This window comes from Lissotriton vulgaris, chromosome 1_1 (assembly GCF_964263255.1).
Source record: "Lissotriton vulgaris chromosome 1_1, aLisVul1.2, whole genome shotgun sequence".
In the NCBI taxonomy this organism is placed as follows: Eukaryota; Metazoa; Chordata; class Amphibia; order Caudata; family Salamandridae; genus Lissotriton; species Lissotriton vulgaris.
This window is the reverse complement of record NC_141685.1, coordinates 1,933,879,815-1,933,902,413: the sequence shown is the minus strand read 5'-3', so window position 1 is coordinate 1,933,902,413 and position 22,599 is coordinate 1,933,879,815. Positions and strand designations below refer to the sequence as shown.

General features: G+C 49.3%; 1 protein-coding gene across 1 annotated transcript in view; it reads right to left on the bottom strand.

The window, feature by feature from the left end:
* PTPRQ (protein tyrosine phosphatase receptor type Q) overlaps window positions 1–22,599 on the bottom strand; it is a 1,452,710-nt gene that overhangs the window by 1,374,844 nt on the left and 55,267 nt on the right. Inside the window, exon 6 of the mRNA XM_086919596.1 lies at window positions 17,673–17,890. Within this exon, the coding sequence (XP_086775722.1) occupies window positions 17,673–17,890 (218 nt within the window). The remainder of the gene's footprint in view (window positions 1–17,672; window positions 17,891–22,599) is intronic.

Genomic DNA, 22,599 nt, shown 5'->3' with positions numbered 1-22,599 from the left:
TATACTGGGGGTCCACCGGGCCTTCTACTAGAAGGTGAGATCCAGCAAGGCTTGTCTCTATGCCGCCGAAGAAGGCACCCAGCTAAACCTCCAACAAAGTCTCCAACTTCTTTCGACTAACGGACAAACGACTTCCGATAGAACGCAACGACCCCTCAGAGACCATGGCTCTCATGAAAGAGGACCTGATAACTTCACTCCGAGATTGTAAAATGTAACTCCAGGCAGAGCTCAGCCAGTACATTAAGGCCTCCATTGAACAATTGAAAACTGACCTAAACGCCCTCCAACAAGATGTTGATTTGGTGGGCATGAGGGTAGTAGACCTGGAAATACAGACCCATGAAGTAGAAAAGAGAACATCAGAGGCGCAAGACCAACTATATGACCTCCGAGAACAACTTCACTTGACCCAACTAAAAATCGAAGATCCAGAAAACAGGGCTCGGAGGGACAACATATGGATCCGAGACCTGGAGGAGGGAGTGGAAGGGCAGGACCTCAAAACCTTTCTTGAGGGGCTGTTCGCAAAAATCGTAAGCCCACAAACAATTAAGATTAAATTGGAATGGGTGCACTGGGTAGGGGGCCGCCTACTGGAGAAAAGAGACAGAGATGAAATGTACTTGCCTAGTTCCATTCCTATAAAGTGAAAGAAGCGGTCCTACAGGCGGCCCGGAAAAAACACGATATCTCATTCCAAGAACATCAGTGCAGTATTTACCAAGATCTGGCACCAGCAACCCTAGTGAGACAACAGCAGTTCAGACTCCTCACATCTAAGCTGCACGAAGACCATATCAGATATCGATGGATCTATCCATTTGGCCAGAATTTCGAAAAAAAAAAAAAACAACGCCATGTCACTGAGGAAGGATTGAGACTGCTTGGCCTCCCCCCAGCGGAATCTGCGACCAAACAGAGACACTCCAGGGAGGCGGACCAAGGCAGCAAGAATACATTGTGGTGGTCTGCAGCTCACGGGGTGGTCACAAATGACAACAAGACTTTGGACCTTTAGGATCTGGAACTGCAAAGATTGAGGGTGCACGAGATCTACAGTGGAGGACAGATATGCTCGAACGAAGTCCACCTGAGGAAAATGAACTTCTACCAGCCCATTGACTCGATCAAACGACGACTGTCCAGCTGTGGCGGCCTAATTATGAAGGCAATCATGTTTTCTTTCGAATACTCAAGACGGGCGCAGATGGGAACTCCGGTTTTGACATCCACCAACACGCCTATCATCACTCCGACACACGTTGATTTTGGTTATGATGGGGTTTGTTTTCTTTTCTGTGTGTTTGGAGGGGGAGGGTTTTGGGACTGGTGGCTGCAATGCTGAAATACTTACCAAAGACACGTTCTAGTTAGACACACACATCACGTCAGGTGCGCTGGGGTAGATTCCTGATACCAGACACTGGGGATGGCAGTACGGATCTGACAATAGGGGATAAGAGATGGAGGGAGAGGCACCAACGGAAAGATGTTACTTTCTATAGGATCTTGGAATGTTAGGGGCCTCAATTCACCCCAAAAACAACAAAAGTCTGGAAATATTTCACAGACCATCATTTTTACATAGTAGCTCTCCAGGAGATGCACCTCCCAAGGGCTGAGGAATCGAGGCTTAGACACAAACAATATCCCCTTATATATAGATCCTCAGCACACATCAAACATTGTGGAGTCACACTCCTATTTCATAGCTCGGCGAAGTTCCAGCCAACAGCTATCCAGGCAGACAAAGAGAGTAGGATGGTAATGGTCAAGGGCACTCTGAAGGGTAGACTATGCACCTTTATTGCAACATATGCACCCAATGGAGGCCAGGTGGCTTTCTTGAATACTATATTGAACAACATAAGTGGTTTTGCAAAGGGGCCAACAATCCTGTTAGGTGATTTTAATCTCACTTTGCAATCTGATATAGATAGCACCCAATCACACAGAACAGGAACCAACTCCTTCTCCGCAGGTATTAGGCAGAAAATACATGACTTGGGCCTTAGAGACGCCTGGCGTACACTATATCTTCAAACCAGAGATTATACCTTTTATTCTTACATGCACCATACATATTCCTGCCTTGACTATGTCTTTCTTAGTCAGAACCTGATAGGCTCCCTCAAGGAGGCCAAGATCTTCCTTCTCTCCATTTCGGACCACTTCCCAGTCTCAATGTGCTTGAGGTGGAGTGGAACCATGGCTACAACTCCCAAGTGGTATTTTCCAATCTCCCTCATGAGAGGCAGAGAGCTACGAACTGAACTTCGAGAAGTGATTACTGATTTTTTTAATTTAATTGTGCCAGAGGACACCTCAGTGTTCAATAACTGGGACGCTTTCAATGCGGTCATACGGGGGAAATGCACAGAGCTTAACTCTACCCTAAACAAACAGAGGGCAAAGGAGAGGGAAGGCCTAGAAGCAGCACTAGAAACTGCTGAAACAGGACAGAAGAACAAACCCACTAGGGTGTCCTTACGCACTCTTATGGCACTGAGGGAAAAACTCAAGGCAATTTACAACAACAGAGCAGAATACAAGCTATTGAAACTACGCCAACTCTCCTATTCCAATAGCAACAAAATTGGCAAACACCTAGCCAGACAACTGAGAGAGAAGTGGGAAAGGGAATATATTGGCAGCATACAGGACACGGAGGGTAGAATGGTCCACACAGACACGGGAAAGACTGACACCTTTGGAACCTTTTACAAAACATTGTACACTGGGGAATCACAGGTCATGGAGCAGCAAAACAGATACCTCCAGGCATTACAATTCCCCCAGGTTTCCCAAGACTGGAACGATAGACTTATGGCTCCCATAACACCAGAGAAGGTGGGCACAACCATTACATCACTCAAACTCCACAAGGCCCCAGGCCTCGACAGCTTAACGGCTCACTTTTATAAGACCTTTGCACCAGACCTCATACCACATCTCATACATCTCTTCAAAAAAATGGCAGAAGATGGTGGTGTGACGCCCTCGATGGCTGAAGCAGTGATCACGGTCATTCCTAAGACCAGGAAAAATATTAATCTGTGCACCTCATACCGTTCCATCGCTCTTCTGAACTTAGACGTGAAGGTATACTCGGCCATCCTATCCTCCCGGCTGAATGACTTGATGCCACACCTAGTTCACCCTGATCAATCAGGCTTCATAAAAGGCCGACAGACCAGTGACAACATTCGGTGAACAGTGCACCTCATTGAGAAAGTCACCAAATGCAAGATCCCAGCAGTCCTAGTGGAGCTGGATGCCGAGAAGCCGTTTGGGAAGGTGGACTGGGCATTTCTTTTTAGCACTCTCACACACTTTGGCTTCACAGAAAAAATTATTAACGTGATCAAGGCTAACTACATACAACCCCATTCGAGAGTGCAGGTAAATGGGATGCTATCAGCCCCCTTTTCCCTGACAACGGGACAAGACAAGGGTGGCCTTTGTCACCCCTATTGGTCGTCCTCAGCATTGAACCACTGGCAATGTCCATATGGGAGACCCCGGGGATTAAAGGTATACCCTTTGGTGTAGACACTCATAAAATCTCACTCTTCACAGACGATGTACTATTGTCCCTTGGGGAACCAGATCACTCTCTCCCCACATTGCAATATGAACTGGCTCGGTTTGAGGCAGTCGCGAGTTTCAGAGTAAACCTGAATAAATTATACATACTTAATCTCATGGTTATGACCGATGAGGCTCGTGAACTGCAGGCTCATACTCCACTCCAATGGGCTACACACTCGCTACAATACCTGGGGATCCGGCTGACACTACGCGTGGAAGGGCTTTACAAAGCCAACTTTCCGTCTTCTCTCCTTCAACTCCAAAATGACTTTAAGTACTGTAAACCCCTTTTTATTTCATGGCTCGGTCACGTACACGTGGTCAAAATGATGGTGCTTCCCAAACTTTTACACCTTTTTTAAGCACTACCTATTGAACTTGATAAAGCATTCCTTCCCAGGTACAGAGTCCTGATTACTTGGTTTATATGGCAGGGGGGAGGGCAAGACTATCCTTTTCAATTTTGAGATGACCAAGAACGGAGAGAGGGTGGGACTACTGAACTTCGGCCTCTATTACAAAGCTGCTCAACTATGAATAGTGGTGGAGTGGACTAAAAGGGAGTTGGAGAAATATTGGCTCCACATGGATCATGCCATTGCGGGGAGGACTATATGTAATCTTATATGGAAACCCAAGGAGGACCGACCTGAGAACACTTATATCAGTGGACTACATTCCCCTCATCCTATACACCTATACACTTCAATCCGGCCTTCCCCCCTACCCTCCAAGAAGGATCCTTTACTCCCTGGAAAGAAGGGGGGATGCCTAATTTCTCGCATCTATTTCACAACTATGATATTCATACCTTTGACAACTGCAGAAAGGAGTTTAATTTAGAACCAGACTAACACTTCCATTACCTACAACTCAAGCACTGGGCCCTTACTCCCCACATTTGTGACACGGCCACGAGGCAAATACAGGTTTTGAAAAGTTTGTGCAAAAGGTAGGCTCTTTGAGAGGAGTGATCTCATTCCTGTATAACCTTCTACTCTCCTCCACACATTCCTGTGGCCTCGATACATGGCCATGTAACATACTCGACAAGGAATGGGCCAGGCTGTGGTCAGATAGAACTCCGGGAAGCGCACCTCAAGACCTTGATAGATTGGTACTTGTACCCCACTAAGCTCAAGCAAATCTTCCCGAACTCATCGGATTAGTGTTGGAGGAGCTCCAGGCTGCTTGGCGACTTCCAGTATAATTGGTAGGACTGCCCTACAATAAGACCTTTTTGGGAGGAAATACTAGCCCAAATCAATAGCATGTTGGGCTACCCTTTACCGACCACTATAGAGGGAATCCTTCTGGGCATTAGTGACCCATCGCTTGAACACCAAACAAAAGCAGATAAGGCCATTATGTGGACCTGCATAGGGGCCACAAAAGTGACGTTCGCTGCAGCATGGAAGAAAAAGGCATCCCCACCCTCTCTCTATGGTACTCCAGGCTCTGGAAACTACTCTGTCTCGAGAGAATGACGGATATATTCCGAGATGACTATAAAAGTTTTGAATGCAAATGGGAAGCATTGGTTACCTTTCTAACACAGGGAATGCCATTGGCAGTGTGCCTGCCCTCAGTTAGGGACATGCATCTCTTTCAAATTTAAACGCCCTGCACTTGGCTAGACAATGGAGAGCATTACAAGGTGTTGCTGCCACCACATATATTGTTTGTTGGGAAGGGGGTGGGTTTTCAATTTTTGGGTACCTTCCCAGTTGGAAGGGTTTAAGTTAAAACCTATCATAAAAGAAAGACAGGTTAAATGTATACATTCTTAATATATGGATCACCCAATGCCAGTACTATACCGGAGTCTGTACTTGTTACTGTAGGTCCATCACCGAGAAAGGCATGGGCCCATGCTATAGATGTAAGTTCACCCGTGGTATACATAACTTGCTATACTTTGTCAAGATGCACTGACAATCCTTCTGCTGTACGATAACAAAGTGTATGCTAAATGCTAATAAGCATATGTTTGAAAAAAAATGAAATGTTTCTGCTGCAACCGCCCAGGAGCCTGAAATCCATAGCCAGGTCCGCACTATGCGGGAGACCCCATATGCTTCAACATGCTGCCTCCCTAGCCCACCTTCATGGCACGGACTGTGTTTGTGAAATATGGCAAAGGTGCAGGTGAACAATGTAGTGGTACTGGACAACCCATCTCTTCCACAACCCCTTCCAGTGTGAAATCACATTTGAGTGCATAGAGGACCTCTCCGAAGGTGAGTGTACTTTTCCGGTGGATGGTAGGTCCTAGACTGATTTTGGGGATTACATTTACATGGGCCTGGTTCTAAAATTGTGCAACCTTGGCAGAAAACGCGATGCATCAGCTGTAGTGCTTCAGCAGGCAGTGAGCAGTCAGAGCACAGGAACGAGCAGGGAACAACCTAACTTTGCCTTGCTTGCTTGCTTGCTTGCTGGAAATGGGATAGAGCAACAGGCACTTGGGCTCATGAAATAATAAAATTTGCAATTTCTGAAGCTTTGGAGAAAGAGTTCTGTAAATTCAGTTAAAATATAAATGTGAGCTACTACTGGAAACTGCAAAACGTGTTTCAATTGGGAGTATCTAAGATGGTAACGCTGAAATGCTTCAGTCATGTGTTTTACATGGACAAGTCTTGGAGAAAGCAATTTCTCCTCTTGAAGATCCTTGGACAGTACACCAAGCTCAGCTCATTAGAAGAGCAAAGTCTCAGTGACAATGTGAAATCACACAGCTCTCACTCTGAATATAGGGGCAGCGGGGCATCACACAGGGTGTAAACACCCCCCTAGATCATTTCCAACAGGCTTCTGGATGCCTCCCAGATCTCACATTCCCAAATATGCCTCCCATTGATAGAATTCCGTGGAAGTGGGTCTGGGAGTAAAATTGGAGCACCCCCAACCTAAGTATAGGGATCATGAGGGTTGTGGGCGTGGCTTAGCACGCAATGGAGACGGACGCACCCGGGTAGAGCTCCTGCCTAAGCTCCCCTACCCCGGGTCATTTCTCAGGCGAAAAATATCCTCACTGGCCTGAAACTACTGGCGGACCTGCCCGCAACCTCTCCCTACCTGCTGGCCGACTCCGGTGAGAATTGGCTGCGGGACCCCGCTCCGGTGACGACCGCATCACTGCAGCCAGCCTGAGCATGACACAGCTGGGGTGCCTAACTACGCAAGACCGAGGCTTTTGGCGGGCTGCTGGGCCCCGAGACGCGGCCTGCGGCGAGCGCCGCTGGGGCTGGCGTAGACCCGCGGCGATAGCTGGGCAGCCTCTAGCAGAGCCGGATCCAACCCTGCAACCCACCCGACCTGAAGCAGTGGTGCCTGCGGCCTCCGGAGGTGCCGACGGGGGCTGCGAGGAGCCGAGGACAGCTGAGACTCTGTGCCGGCGACGGCCTGGAGAGCTTCAAAGGCGCGAAGGTGAGCTGGGGCCTGAGACCGACGAAGCGGTGCCTGGGTGAGAGCGGTGCCTTCCCCCTCCCCTGCTGCACGTTGTCCCCACCGAACGCGGCCGGGAGGAGAGACCTGCTCCTGGGGGCGCTGGGGCTAGGGGAAACCTAGGGACGGCCGCGTGCCCCCCCCCCTCCGGACCTGGTGGACTGCTGAGTTTGGGAGCTCCACTCCTCCCTTCCTGAAGAGAACTACTTGCTGGGGGCCGCGGACTGCGGCGGGCGGGACCCGAAGGCGGGGAGGGACACTGGTGAAGCACGGCGGCTGCTGTGGACGCCCACACCGTCCAGCGCCGGCGCCGGTGACACAAACCCTGAGCAGCTACCGGGGACAGATTGGAAAGCCCCCTCGTCCCCCCGGGGCGAACCAGCGCCACCGCCGATCAAATATTGCTGTCCACCACCAGGTTGGGCCTGCGCGCCTGGACGCCACGGATACTACAGGACTGCCCAGTGCGGACCAGAGACTCTAGCGGAGCTACGAGAGCTGCCGGGGGGCCCCCACATTCCGCTTGAATGGCACTCGCCTCCCACGGCCTGGCACTACTGACGCTGCGACGGGCGGCGGTCATCACACACCGCCCAGAAGCCCACAACCACGGTTTTCAGACACTTACATAGTGAGCACCCCTCACCACGGAGGAGGCCTGAGGCTTGTAGAGACGATCCCGCCTCAGCGACTGCGTACTGCACGTTGCAGCCTCTCCCCCTCTTGATAGCAGGATAGCAGGAGCCACTCGCACGCTCTGCCTGGCCCATGTCTGGAGGGGTGATGACACGCACTGGATCTGGAACCGCGTTGGCGAAAGGAAAGCATACAAAAGTGGCGTCCAAGATGGATGCGGAGCACGTGGCGTCAAAACTAGACAGTGTGCTAGCGGCCATGGAGAGGATGGAAGAATCCCTCCAGCAGACGCGCACCTCCCTGGAGACCAGGATAGATGGCGTGGCAATAGACCTGACTCACCTCAGAGCCGACCACAAGAAACTTCAAGATCGCACCATGATGCTGGAGGGTACGGTGGCAGCTATTGAACCGAAGGTGACCGAGGCAGACAAGCACATACAAGACCTCCTGAACAGAGTGGAGTTTCTAGAAGACTGCGCTGAGGATGCGGAAGGACGGGCGTGAAGAAATAATATCGGCTTAGTGGGCATCCCGGTAAATGGGAAGGGACGGACCCTGCTTGCCGCGTAGAGGACTGGCTACGAGACCTGCTGCCAGAGGACGCGCTCTCACCCCACTTCGTGGTGGAGCGGGCCCACCGAGTGCCCACAAGACCCCTTCCCCCTGGCTCAAACCCCAGACCATTTCTCCTCCGCGTCCTAAACTACACGGGCCCGCAACGCGATACTACGCGGGTCTAGGAAGCTAGGGGAAGTCAACATAGACAATGCCATGGTGATGTTCTTCCCTGACTACACCGTGCAAGTACAAAGACAGAGACACTCCTTCCTGGCAGTGAAGAGACGACTGCGCCAAGTACTCACTACTCTTCCCTGCCAAACTAAGAGTGGTAGCACGAGACAAGACACATTTCTTCACAAGCCCTGAGGAAGCGGAGGCCTGGCTAGATGAAGGGATGCCAGACACACCTAGGAAAGTACAGGGAACCGCCACCACAGAGCGCACCCGAGGACCGAGACGACGACGCCGTCGCAGGACGCCCTCATCCCCACAGACTCGAGAAACGACAACACACTCCCCGTCCATGGATCAGATCCTGCAGGAACAAAGGGATGCCCTACGCAGAGTGGCGGAAATAAGCAGCTCCCAGGCCCAATCTCCACACCCGAACGCCAGCCCAACCGCATCCCTAACGGATGACGAAGTGATTTATGGCTTACCGGACACCCAACGCTCTGAGGAACTCCCGGAGGTCACACCGCAGACAGCAGAACTTTTTGGCTGACCACGTCCAGGATACACCTCACCTCCGGAACACAGCGCAGCCTCAACTAGGCAGTTGCCTAACTGGCTCGCCTCCTAATGGGTAAACTGTGCACCTGTCTATAGAAGTAGACTCCTCGGCTCGAGGGATCAGGAGCGGGCCGGACACTGTGAGTAACTTTTTGCTTTATATACACGGCCCAACCACCCACTGACACGAAATAAACGTTTAGACTGTAGCGGTATACATACCTACCATCACTACACTACTTTGGCCGCTCGAAGAGGGGGATCTACCCCGGAGGCCCTGCCCCCACCCTCGACACTTGGGAGCGCCATTGGCGTTGCACTGAGCGACAAGAACTGGGCGTCCGCCAGACAGCAACGGCCTCTCTTCCCACCCGGGAGAGATGCCGCACTCCCCACGGACTACACTGTACTTCCTATTGTTACACAAATAAGTCACACGATACCCCCTAGAACTGTATAGTTTACGAGCTCATTCGAGTGTTTGGACGGCGACATGTTGTGCAGCCGACCTTTTGGTATTCTCGATTGTGTTGCCATGTTGAGGCTATATGTTATCCCTTTCTCCCCTACCCCTCTACACCACTGGAGATCATTCTGCTTTGTGCTGAAAAATGGCAGCTATGTCGCGATGTGGATGAGCCACTGGGCTTGGTGGGGAGCCGCACGTGGGGTTCTGACATGCGAGGGGGCTGGAGGACATTGCATGAATGGTAGCTATGGCTGAAATACGAATATGCACTTGGAACGTCAGGGGAATGCACACACCAAGTAGGCGCTACCAGATCTATTCATACCTAAAGCGGCACAAGATAAGCATAGCACTGCTCCAGGAATCACACCTGAACAAGGCAGAGGTACAAGCACTACACCGCAGATGGCGCGGCCAACTCTATGCCACGGACTACTCCTCATATGCTTGCGGCACACTGATATGGGTCCGTCCTGGAACTCCCTGGACAGTCACTGATACCACCATAGACCGGGAGGGCAGGTTTGTTGTCGTACAAGGCAGACTAGACGGGCAACAGGTAGTACTAGTGTCCCTATATTCCCCAAACACGGATCAGGGAGGCTTCCTGACGCGCCTCTCCACAATAACGGCGACCTGGCATGCGGCTCCATGGATACTGGGCGGGGACTACAACTGCACACTTGACACAACACTAGACCGCTCCTCCCCACCCACAATTAATGCACCTACGCGAGGCGCCACAAAGGCATTACTTGAGTGGGCTGCGCAACGGGACCTCCATGATGTTTGGAGATCACGCAACCCTGGGACACAGGTTTACTCCTATTACTCAGGGGCTCACGACTTACATGTCCGCCTGGACAGATTCATGGCATCCACAGAACTCCTACCCCTAGTTACAGATACGTGATACATGGGCCGCACGCACTCAGACCATAACCCGCACTTTCTATCCATAGCTTGGGAACGCCCGCGCCCTCCCATACCCACCTGGCAACTACAGCCTGCACTGCTACTTGACGCGGATTTCCGTGATTCCCTCCTCACACACACTGCCCAATACTTTGAGGACAACACAGACACAGCGTCCTCCCCCCAGGTAGAATGGGACGCTTTCAAGGTAGTGATCCGAGGCCACTGTTTGAGGACACAGGGACACATGAGGCACCAACTGGAGGGCGACCTGACTAGGCTGGAATCTGACTTGCTCGACAGGGAGGAGGAGGCTATTGAGGGCGATGCTGACTCGTTACAGGGGGCGCAAGCGGAACATGTGCGCCTACTGGAACGACTACGCAACATCAACTACGCTGCACACTCGGCGAGGACGCACCAGCTGAGTGACAGACCTGGCAAGCTCCTGGTCTGGCTGATATCACAAGAGAACCGCTCGACCCCAGTGACAGCAAAACACGTGGAAGGGAGGGGCTTACTATACACGCAGCGCCATATACATGATGCGTTCACCACACACTATGAAGCACTATATCGCTCCCGACTACCAAACCCCCACCCGGACATTGCTGAATACCTCTCCCCTCTGCAGCTGCCGCAGCTAACCACTGCGCAGCAGGACGAGCTGGGAGCCACGCTCGAACCTGATGAGGTCCGCGAAGCTATATTTAACTTGTCTAACGGCAAATCCCCGGGCCCTGTGGGGCTCCCGGACGAATTTTACAAGGCTAGCTCTGATATCCTCGTCCCGGAACTCCTGAAAATGTATGCCGCAGCTGCGGAAGATGCAGCCTTACCCCCAACGTTAAATGAGGCCACTCTGATCTCTATCCTCAAACCTGACAAAGACAGCACACGAATGGCCTCTTACCGCCCCCTGGCGCTGCTAAACACGGACTACAAAATACTGGCCTCCACGTTGGCCCGGAGACTGGCCCCCTATGTGCCCCGACGGGTACACCAGGACCAGAACGGCTTTGTCCCGACGCGACACACCTCTCACAATATCCGCCGCCTCTTTCGGATACAGAAGTACGCTGTCCAGCCGTGGCCCAGGGCAGGATGCCTGATATTAGATCTAGAAAAGGCCTTTGACTAGGTCGAGTGGCCGTACCTGAGAGCAATTACTGAGAAGTTCCAGCTAGGGGGAAGCTACGAAACTATGGTGGGCCTACTATATGACAAACCAACGGTCAGAGTCCGCACAGGCTCACTACTCTCAGACGTCATCCGGGTGCGAAGGGGCACTAGGCAAGGCAGCTCCTTATCACCTATATTGTTTTCATTGGCCATGGAGCCCCTGGCCACAATCCTCAGGACCCAAGGACCTGAATAGGGGATACCACTGGCGGATGGCCTGCACGCAGTGTCACTATATGCTGACGACTTATTGTTGTACATTAGAGACATAACTGACATACCTGCCTCCCTAACTGACGTCTTCCGGAAATTCGAGGAGATGTCAGGACTACGAGTTAACTGGTCCAAATCGGGGGCCTATCCCTTTAGCCCGGACACGCCCGAGTGCGACATTCACCTGCGCGGGGGGAGATTACAATGGTACCCCACCACATTCCGATACCTAGAGATTCGAATATATCGGGATCCAATAGACGTCCTGGAGGGGAACCTCCTGCGGACAATCGCCTCAATTCGAGCGCAAATTGGCTTCTGGAACACCCTACCCCTCAACGTGCCTAGCCGTATAGCACTGACCAAAATGATTGTGCTGCCTAGACTGCTGTACTATTTCGCCAATATTCCCACATATGTGCCCAATAAGATATTTCGCGACCTGGAGATCCTGCTGCGCAGCCTCATCTGGAATGCGGGCCGCCCCCGTGTGGCGCTGGCCAAGCTGTACATGCCCACTGAATCAGGAGGCCTAGCGGTTCCCAACGTGGAGCTGTACTACCTCTCAGCGCAGATGCAATGGGTGGCAGGGTGGCTAAGCGGAATCATCTAGAAGATACTACCTCAGACACTGCTGCCTGGACGCAAACACAGATTTGCACACTGTTCCATCCGCTAACCCGGACCCCCTGCCCCTCCCAATTGCACCTCGCAGTGGCGCGCAAGTGCTTTCTGCGATGTCTGCGACTCACCCGGGCAACGACACCATATGCTCCGATATTACCCCTCCTGGGCACTCCCGGACCAACGGGTGCACTGTCTGAGAATCGCTTGACCAGCTGGACGCAAGCAGGGGTAGACACGCTGAGTGACCTGTATGCAGATGGGGAACTACTCGCTTTTGCGGACCTAGCGGCTGGCACGGACCTTCCAGCTGGTCAGTTCCTGTTGCATGCGTCCCTCTTGCACACGCTTACTGCCTCCTGGGGGTGACATGACGGAGGAACCGCCGATGCACACCTTCATGCAATATATGCGCGTTATGGGTAACGGCTCACACATCATACACTGGCTGGCGCAACCCCTACAGACTCATTCGCAACCGTCCACGATGCCGCTACGGGAAAAGTGGGCAGCGGACAGGACTGGACTGAGAAGGAAGGGAGATGGTCTTAGCCGGACCAACGAATATCCCGCGCAACCCCCGCTTTAAAATTATTCAATTCTACATTTTACACCGTGCTTATCTCACCCCGACAAAATTAATAGATATTTTGCAACCACAAATGCCGCCTGTCAACTCTGCTCCCTGACTGGAGCAGACCTCTTGCACATGCTGTGGCACTGCCCTGACATACGAACATACTGGGACGAAGTCACAGCGCTACTCACACGCAACAGTGACGAACAGCTGCCTCACACGTGGGAGGCGTGCATCTTGGGACTGTACAGGCGGACAAAACTCAATAAAGTACAGGCGCGCTTCTGGGACATGGGACTCATAACGGCCAAGCGCCTGCTTAACAAACACTGGAAGGCCACGACCCCCCCACACATTAGACACTGGTATGCCTCCTTTACCAACTGGGCACGGGCGGAAGACACGGTGCTCCTCAGGGAGGAAATCGCGGGACTCCGAAAATTCGCCATTGCTCAGCTCTGGGATGACCTCCTTAAAACATCCCAGCGCACCTGCCAGGAGCAGGGGATAACTTGAGATAACAGGCCCCGTCGCCACTACGACATCAACCAACGTTCACAGTGACCACTGTTCTGTATCCCTTTCCCCCATCCCCCCTTGCCCCCCTGGCCTTAAACCCTACCCTCTCAGACACTGACAATTACACCTCTCCGCCATGCACCTGACACTCACTCCGCGCTGCGCGCCCACCACCACCCTCGCCTCGGCCTGCCTACGCTCCCGCTGACCACTCCCCCCCTCACTTCCCCCCTTCACACTGCAGAATACCCCGCCGTACCTCGCCCCGCACCAGCTGACCCCCCACAGGAACCCACGCTGATCTCCACCCCCACCACCCCCTGTCCTCACTTGCCTTCCCTTCCACAGGTTTTTCCCACCATTGCATAGGCATAGGGAACAGTTAGTTCACTGGTCATGTTTCCCGACCAGGCCCCCCCTTTTTTATTGCAGACGAAGACCACGGAAGAATTAAATCGCTAGCACGACGCGATGCCTTACTGAACACATGCTACCCACCGACTGCTGAGACGCGACAGCGCTTGCGGACCACAGAAAGGTGCGGACTCGCACTAAAACCTCACACACACTAGCCAAGGTCATGATATGCTGTATACCGACCGACGGCCGACCACTGCCCCAGTTTTTGCGACCTCCCAATCACAACACTGGGGAGATACACATGCACCACGCTTGCGGATACCCGAGCCTCCATACAAAAACGGCTGCAGACAAGCTCCGCCGAACATAACCGCTTGCTTCTATGCCTCAGTGAGCTATACCACTACACATTTTACCACACCCGCGTAAGCATTACGTACACACATCTGGTGCACTACCTGTCGACAGCTCCCCCACTATTGACCAACCTCAGCAGATTCCTAGGTCCTCAGTGGGGACTGGAGCGTTGATCACAATGGCACTAATGCTAGATTAAACCTGCACTGTTCTTGTTGATAATAAAAGACAAAACTATAGACCTGTCACTTATAAAACTGAATACCAGATAATTGTACATGCATGTTCATAAGTTTCGCCGCCGGACCCCCGGGTTACCGGCTAAATGGCTGTGTCATCCAGATAAGGATTTGCTTGATTATTATTTGCCCGACTGGCCTCTGAACGCCGCAAAATGTACGCTGTATGATGACGAAATTGTGCACAATAAAGGTCTTCCAAAAACAAAACAAAAAAAAATGAGGGTTGTGGGCGTGAAAAGAAGGGGTGGGCGGAACTCTGCAGACTTCTGCTGCGCTTTTATGTAACTCCACGTAATCCTGTGGAGTAAAACTCCCTGAGTTCACCCAGCCGTTCCTAAAACCAGCAAAAATGAAGTCAGCACACAGCCAAAACAGGAGGTCAGAAGGCAAAAAGCTAGCAGAAACCATGTCAAAAGATGCAAGGCCTAACACTGGGCATTCCCAAATTCTGGTCTTACCTCTACCAACCCTGGAAAAGGCCAAACATTTAACCCCCTCCTCTCCCCCTTAGAGGATGTGAAGGGGATATGTTCAACCCAAGGTTTTCTGGGGGTATAGAGAAAGAGCTTTCTCCACAGGCTAAAATGTTTCCATCGCAGAAGAAAAAAAATGCCTTTGTAAAGGAGGCTCCCTCAGTTTGTGAGGAATTCTAAGCTATATTGAATTCCACACAGGGAGAATAGGAAACCCTAGTTGGACTTGACAGTCCTAGCAGTATGCCTGGAAACCTGCACCTGGCAAGTTTTTTCCTGCAGAGAAAAATATTTATATTTGCACAGGAGGCTCCATTCCACCTGTGCGGAATTCTACTCAATGAATGATTCCCCACACAATGAATGGGAACCCAAGGAACATATTACATGGCATTCCTAGTAGTGTGCCTATAACTGCACCATGTGCATTTTTGCAAGGGTACTGTTGTGTATTAAAAAAAACAATAAATGGAAAGTAAAAAATATATAATAAACAGGGATGTTTATCCGCGTCAATATTTTTATTTCCCGAACAGAGGCCATATTTTTTTTTGTTGGGATTTTTATATTGTGTGAACTAGACTCGAAGATATCAGTGCGCTTTACATGAGCACCAGTTACTTTACAGACAGACACATTCATTTTTGTTAGGCGCAGGAGTTTAAGTGATTTGACCAGAATCACAGGATGTTGAGCGTCACTGCCGAGACTCAAACCCGGTTCCCCAGCCCCGAGGTCGACCGCTCTAGCCATTAGGACACATCCCTTCACCATAATGTTCAGTTTAAAACACATAATACACTGCATGTTTAAACAATACTACACCACTTCTGAAGTACATGTTTTTTAATTAAAAAAAACATTTACTATATTTTTTATTTCAGTGCCAACACTGGACCTTTTAGTCACTGTGACACCTGCACTGTTATCCTCTATGATGCATAGGAAGATTATAAAGGTGAATTTTTTGTTTTACTACACGTATGTGGCATCAGGCCTAAATCATTGCATAAAAATAATTCATAATATTAAAATAATAGTTTCATGTGTGTCTTTAAAAGTGCATGTGCTTCTCAGTTAATGTACAATAACTGAATGTAGTTTTTTAGCGTTTAATTTTGTATCTGTAGGTATAAATATTTATATAGCCTACCGTCTTCAGCTTGTGTGACACATCTGTCTATGTTTGTTTGTTGATGAAAACAAGTGATACAAATCTATGTAATCGGACCAGTATGTTCCTGCGATGTCTGAGCTCTGGCAATATTTATAGGCTAAGTGGCATACAGCCTCCCACAAATGCATATGACATTGTTACCCATCATTATCGTTTCTGACATTTAAGTGTGTGTATGAATACTGCAAAAATGTTAATGTGTGTTTTTCTTGAGCTGGAATTGCTATGCAGATGTTGACAGCTGCATACGTGTAAGTATAGAGAGGAACAAGGATGCTTCAAAAATATCTTTCATAGTTTACGAGGCAGGTGCTAAGTTTTTAACAATAAAACTTGTGAAAGAAGGGGCGGAAGACCGTCACCCTTCACAGTCAGCACATGACAAGAACATTGTGGCATTTACCCATAGGTTTGAGGCTGTTTAGGTTTGTTTCAGGAATGGCTTCGCACCAAATCCCATCCTTAAAAGCAGTGCTTTCTCCCAGTCCCACAGCCCTACACAGATGGTCCTCACTATGCTATCAGTGGCCTTCTCAGCAGTGTGCGTGTGTTGATCTCATGGACATGCCCTGCATAAATGTGTAACGCTGCTGCAGAGAACAGCGAAGGTTGTGCCAGGTGACTGTGAGAGTGTTAACTATGCTGCATGTCAGGAATGAATGTGTATCACAGGGTTGCATAGTGGAAGCTGTCAAATTAAGACTGGCCATGAACCTCAGCAGAAAGAGTCTGTTGGTCAAGCTAGCTGCACACACATAGCTACCTCAAGTCTTGGACTGGAGCAGTAGGCACCATTGTGCTGGAATCATCAACCCTCGCAAACTCTAAGCCCCTGCAAGCACAACCACCGATGACTTAAAAAGCAAAATCCACTTCAGGACACACCAGACTTAACGTGACCATAGCCTACGAGTCGTGATTCTGGTCAAGCATCAGGCGAGCTACCTCCCTTAATAAGATTTAACTTGCTATTGTGCTTTACTTGCACAGAAAGGATTTGAAAATTGATCTGATTATGGTGTTTTTCTACCTGGATAGCGTGGATACTGGCCTATCTATTATCTAGCCCAATGTCATTATAGTCACATACGTGAATTACTGTAGTGGGCCATGATTTCCACGTGTAGGATCTTGAAATATTAGTATATATCATTAGTTATCCTTGAGAACTGCCTGCAAAATATAATGCCTTTTAACATCTCTGGAAGATTTTGCTGCCGGGCATACTGTTTGTTCTATTTTTGTTTGCAGCGCCATAACATAGCATGACGCCCTCTCTGAAGAATGTTAGGGGGGCCCCTGAGTCCTCCATATCTAACAGGTATTCATTGCTTGGGTGGAAGGGGGCCCCTCTAATGGCTTTGGGAACCCCTGAAGGGTCGCCTCGCCCACCCTGCAGGGGCTGCAGCAGGTGCCTTTGGTATGCCCCTGTTTTCTTGGGGTGTAATGAACAATTTTGGAAATGCTCTCACTACGGCTCTGATCAATATTCATATACTCAGTGCCATTACCTGGATATAAAAAAAATGGAAATCATCGTCATTCCCTTGAAAGAAAAAAACGTTAAAACTGCATGATACCCACTCACCTTAAGATCATTGAGGCCGGTCCATATCATGACTATGAGATTAATCGTCTGGAGATGGGATGATAAAAACGTGTACTCCTCGATGCTGTTTATGTTAACAAGATGGGCTCCTTCATAAGAAGTATTGCACATGTACTGTGCAGCTTCCCAAGTCCTCATATCTTTGCCGATCCTATAGCAACTATCTTCAAAAGCCAGCCACCCATGCGAACATACTCCTACACAAGGCAAAACAAAAGGCAAATTGTAATGATGAACTCCACACACTGAAGTATTAAGGTGAAGTTTATTAGAAGGCAATTCCAACACATTACAGATAGGTCAGTGTGAAGAACCGGGAGGAGCGTCTGTCGTCTGTCAACATTCCAGAATGTATAGCTGATGACAGGCGGGAAGGCGGGTATGGAAGGGGAGAGGGGACAAGGTGGTAAGCAACATAACACATCTTCCTCTTCACAGGAAGGGGGGGCGGGAGGAGGGTAGGGAGGAGGGTGAGAAGGGGCAAGTGCAGGTGTGTTATTCACACACATAATCATTTAGTTTCCTGGGGGGAGCATGTTGACTCACTCTGGTTCTCTGGGGTAGGGACCCATCATTGCTTGTAGCATGCATCACAGAACGCTTTGGGACATCTTGACAAACCTGAGAATGAACAACGTTATCTTCATCCGCACCATAATCCCACCATCTTCCCCTTGAACCAGGAGCATGCATTTCCTGACTGTCATCTGAACTGGGTAATGGGGGACTTTCCGGTTTGCATGCTCCCTGGTTCTTATTTATTGACTTTTGCTCAGCCCGCCATTTTGTTGCTGGCCACCGTCGATTCCCAGGACCGGACCCACCATCTTGTTCGACCTCTGTCCTTTTCCCCTTTCCTCTGGTCTCCCCCTAACGATCCTCAAACGTTTTTCTCCCTCTTTCTGGTCTGACTTAACTCCATCCCCCCTGGTTCCCTCCTCTCCCCTCACCCTCTCTCAGAACACTACTCTTGTCCCCTTCTACCTTCTCTCCCCCTACGATTTGTTTAATCTGTGCAACTAAAGTTTTTAAATTACTGTACCTTGTCCTTATGTTAATCGTTCTGATACGTTGACTTTTGAGTTGAACGTTTTTCTCTTTTCGCTGGACTGCCTTTACTCCCTCCCCCTCAGGTTCCCTTCCCCCTTCCACCCTCCCACCTATTCTTTTACTCATATTCTTGTCCCCCCTTTCCTTCTCTGCCTCTTATGATTTGTCATTTACTTTGAAATTTCTGTGAAAAATGTTTACATTATTATTCTTGTAATTCACTGTTGTTCCTTATGTAAAGCACTCTGATACCTCCGGGTCTAGCCAGCGCTATATAAAACTCAATAAACAGACAAACAAACAAATAAACAGGAAGAGGTGCCAAATTCTACCATCACTCAAAAGGGCAGAATTGCAAAACACCTTCCTTGCAGTGAGGGGTTTGGAAAAGCTACTGTACCCCTTGGATGTAAAACCACACTTTTTGACATGTTCAACATCACCCTCATGCAAATGAATAAGTTTGCAACTGTTTTTTTGTCATAGCGAAATTTGCACTCTACTTGGACTTTTTGTAGCCTGTGTCTTAGTTAGTCGGATGACCAGTTTACACTTTTGGAAGCAGATAACCATCCCACATTGTCCCTAGACATGGGAGTTCTACCCCTCATCAGTTCAAACGGGCTGTGGCCTGTGATGTTGCATGATATAATGTGGTATGCCCACAATGTCTTAAAAATCTCATTCTCACACACCAAATTGTTGTTATTGGCTAGCTGAACAATACTTTTGATCACCCTGTTGAAGCGTTCTACAGCCCCATTACCAGCTGGGTGATATCCAAATGTTGTTTTGTGGGCAATTCTTTTCCTATTTAGGTAGTTCACAAACAAATTTGAGGTAAATTGGGGACCATTGTCGCTGAAAATACATTTGGGCTACCCCTCCTAAATGAAAACCTCATCCAGAAATGTGACCACCCTCAGGGCATCGGCTTTGTTGATAAACCCAATTTCCGGCCATTTGGAGAAATGGTCAATGAGGACAATGGCAAACACTTGTTCCTCGCGATCCATGACAGGTCCCATGATATCGGTTTCAATTATTTCCCAGGGCATGGTGGGGCAAGTGATGGGATGAAGGGGGGCCTGCAAGTGACCTGGGATTTGTCAGAGTTGCAGCATTGCAGGCAAACTCTGACAATTCTATCTGTGGAAAGGTTGACACAGGGCCACCAGTACAGGTTCCTAACCCTGCACTTAATCTTACCAATACCCAAGTGTCCCTCATGGCAAATTTCAAGGATTTTGTGTCTTAGTTTGGGGGAGGGATAATCCTGCCACTTCTCATGAGAAACCCGTTTTCCTGAGAAAGCTTGTGTTTTACTTCCCAGAAGGGATGAAGCTCTTTGACATTACACCTCTTCTCTGGCCAACCATTTGAAAGCATTCTAAGGGCTTTTCCCAGAACACCATTGCTACATTGCTCTCTCTTCCATTCTTCAAGGAATATGTCATGCACCTCCCAGTGTATACTGGCTACACAGAATTTTCCATCCAATTTACTGGATTCTTGCACCAGAAAAGGCATACGCCTTAGGAAATCTTCAACCACATTCTTGGTACCAGGCAAGTATTGGACTTCATAATTAAAATCGAACAATCTTACAGACATGCTGGCTAGCTGGGAGATGCAACTTAAGGCCCCTTGGTGGTTAAAACTTTGGTCAATGGCTTGTGGTCACTTCGCAAATTACTTTGTTGCTCCATACAAACTGCCTAAAGTGTTCCAACCACCAGACGCATGCCAAAGCTTCCTGCTCAATGACAGAATACTTTTCTTCTGTGGGTGTCAATGAGTGGGAGGCAGAAGCGCTGGAATAATTGGTGCCATTAGAATCTTTCTGGGTGAGCACAGCACCTAAGGCTCTACCACTGGCATCAGTGGTCACTATGTTGAGGGATCGTAACCTTGTAGGGGCAGGGCAGAACACATTTCCTTTATTAGCATGGAGAATGTCTTTTGGCATACATCAGACCGCACAAATTTGTTTTTTGTTTTAAGAAGTTGTCTCATATCATATGTTGTTGCAGAAGAATTCTCTATAAATTTTGAGTAGAACTCAATAAGATCCAAAAAAGAACGCAGTTCATCTTTGCGCTTAATTTCAGGGGCATTGTGAATGGCATCCAACAGCTCCTTCTTGGGTCTGATGCCCTCTGCAGTGAATACGTGTCCCAAGCAGGTTACCCTCAGAACAAGCAAGTTTGCACTTGCTGTGTTGAGCTGTAAGCCCCTTGGATTCTAGTATGTTCAAAACGTGTACAAATGGTTTTGCCCATGACTAAAATCTCATCTTGGAACAAAAGAATATCCTCAACATCTTTAAAGGTTTCTTGCATGAGTCTTTGGAACATTGGGGCGATGGAGGCCAAACCAAAGGCGACTCTTTTGAAATGGTAACACCCAAAGGGAGTGATGAAAGTGGTCAAGCTCTTACTGTCAGGACCTAAGGGGGCTTGGTGGTACGCCGCTCTGAGGTCTATGGTGGAAAAACATTTGACTCCATTTGTGAGTGCTAACACTTCATTGATGCGTGGAAGGGAAAACTGGTCAATGATAATTTTGTCCTTGAGATCTCGCAAATCAATACACAATCTCAATTGACCATTAGGTCGCTTAACCACCACCAAGGGAGCAACCCATTCAGAAGACTCTACCCGTATAATAATTTCATCACAAAGTAGCTTATCCAATTGAGCCTTAACACCATCCCTGATGGCAAACGGAATGTTCCTGATCTTGTGAATTTTGGGGTTGGCACCCTCTTTGACCTTTCAATAGGCCAATGGTATTGGAAAAAAACTTTAGGAAACCTCTGGAGTATATTGTTACCAAGTTCCTCATTGGTCTGGAAAATGAGAACAGGTTCCACACTGTTGGGATTTAGGACAATGCCCAGATTACCTTGGTCCAACCACCCCGGGACGGAAGGCCCTGACCCGGATACATCGAGCTTACACAAGGACTCTCTGCCCTTGAAGGAAAATTTGAGTTTCCTGTGACCTTTAACCTCAATGGAATCTCCAGTGAAGGTTTTAATGGAGATATCTGGTAACTCTAACTGATCCTCGAGCAGGGGAGAAAACTTTTCCTACCATAGAGTATGGTTAACAATGGGGTAAGGCGAACCTGAGACTGCAACTATTGAACTAAGATCTCTAAGACAGTGCGAGAAGCTGGCCCTCCGAGAAATTACGCCTCCATGCGGGATGCTATCACGGCGCACTTTGAGCCCTACGCTAACCCCGACTATGAATGGCTCCTCTTGTGCCAAGCACGACAGCTGCCAGACGAATCGTAGATGTCTTCTACGGGCGGCTGAGATAACTGGCGAGCACCTCCACCTTCCTGGATGAAGACTACGAAGTCCGGGAACAATTCATTTAAGGGTGCACATCATCCAAACTGCATGAACGTGTACTACAAGAGTGTAACATGCCCATGAAGGACATTCCGCCGCTGTGGCGAGCCAAAGAACTGTCCAAGGCGAGAGCAGCCCACATGGACTCCAACTCTGCAACTCCAATCAAAGAAGAACCAATTAACGGCATACACACAGAAACACTTGGGAACAGACCCAGGCCTACAAAGTCAGTTCCGCACTCAGCCAAGCGAAGCCCGCAAAGTCACACGTGTGGGAGGTGCGGAGGCCCATAACCCCGCAATCGGACTTGCCCTGCAAGTGGCAAAACCTGCAGTGCATGTGGTCAACTAAACCATTTCTCAAATGTCTGCCGCTCATCACAGAGAAGACAGCCTAAAGGCCCACAAAAAGAAGTGCGTACAGTCGAAACACACCCAATTCTTCCAACAGCGACATGGACAAAGATGATGCTGCCACTGTCCACGTTGT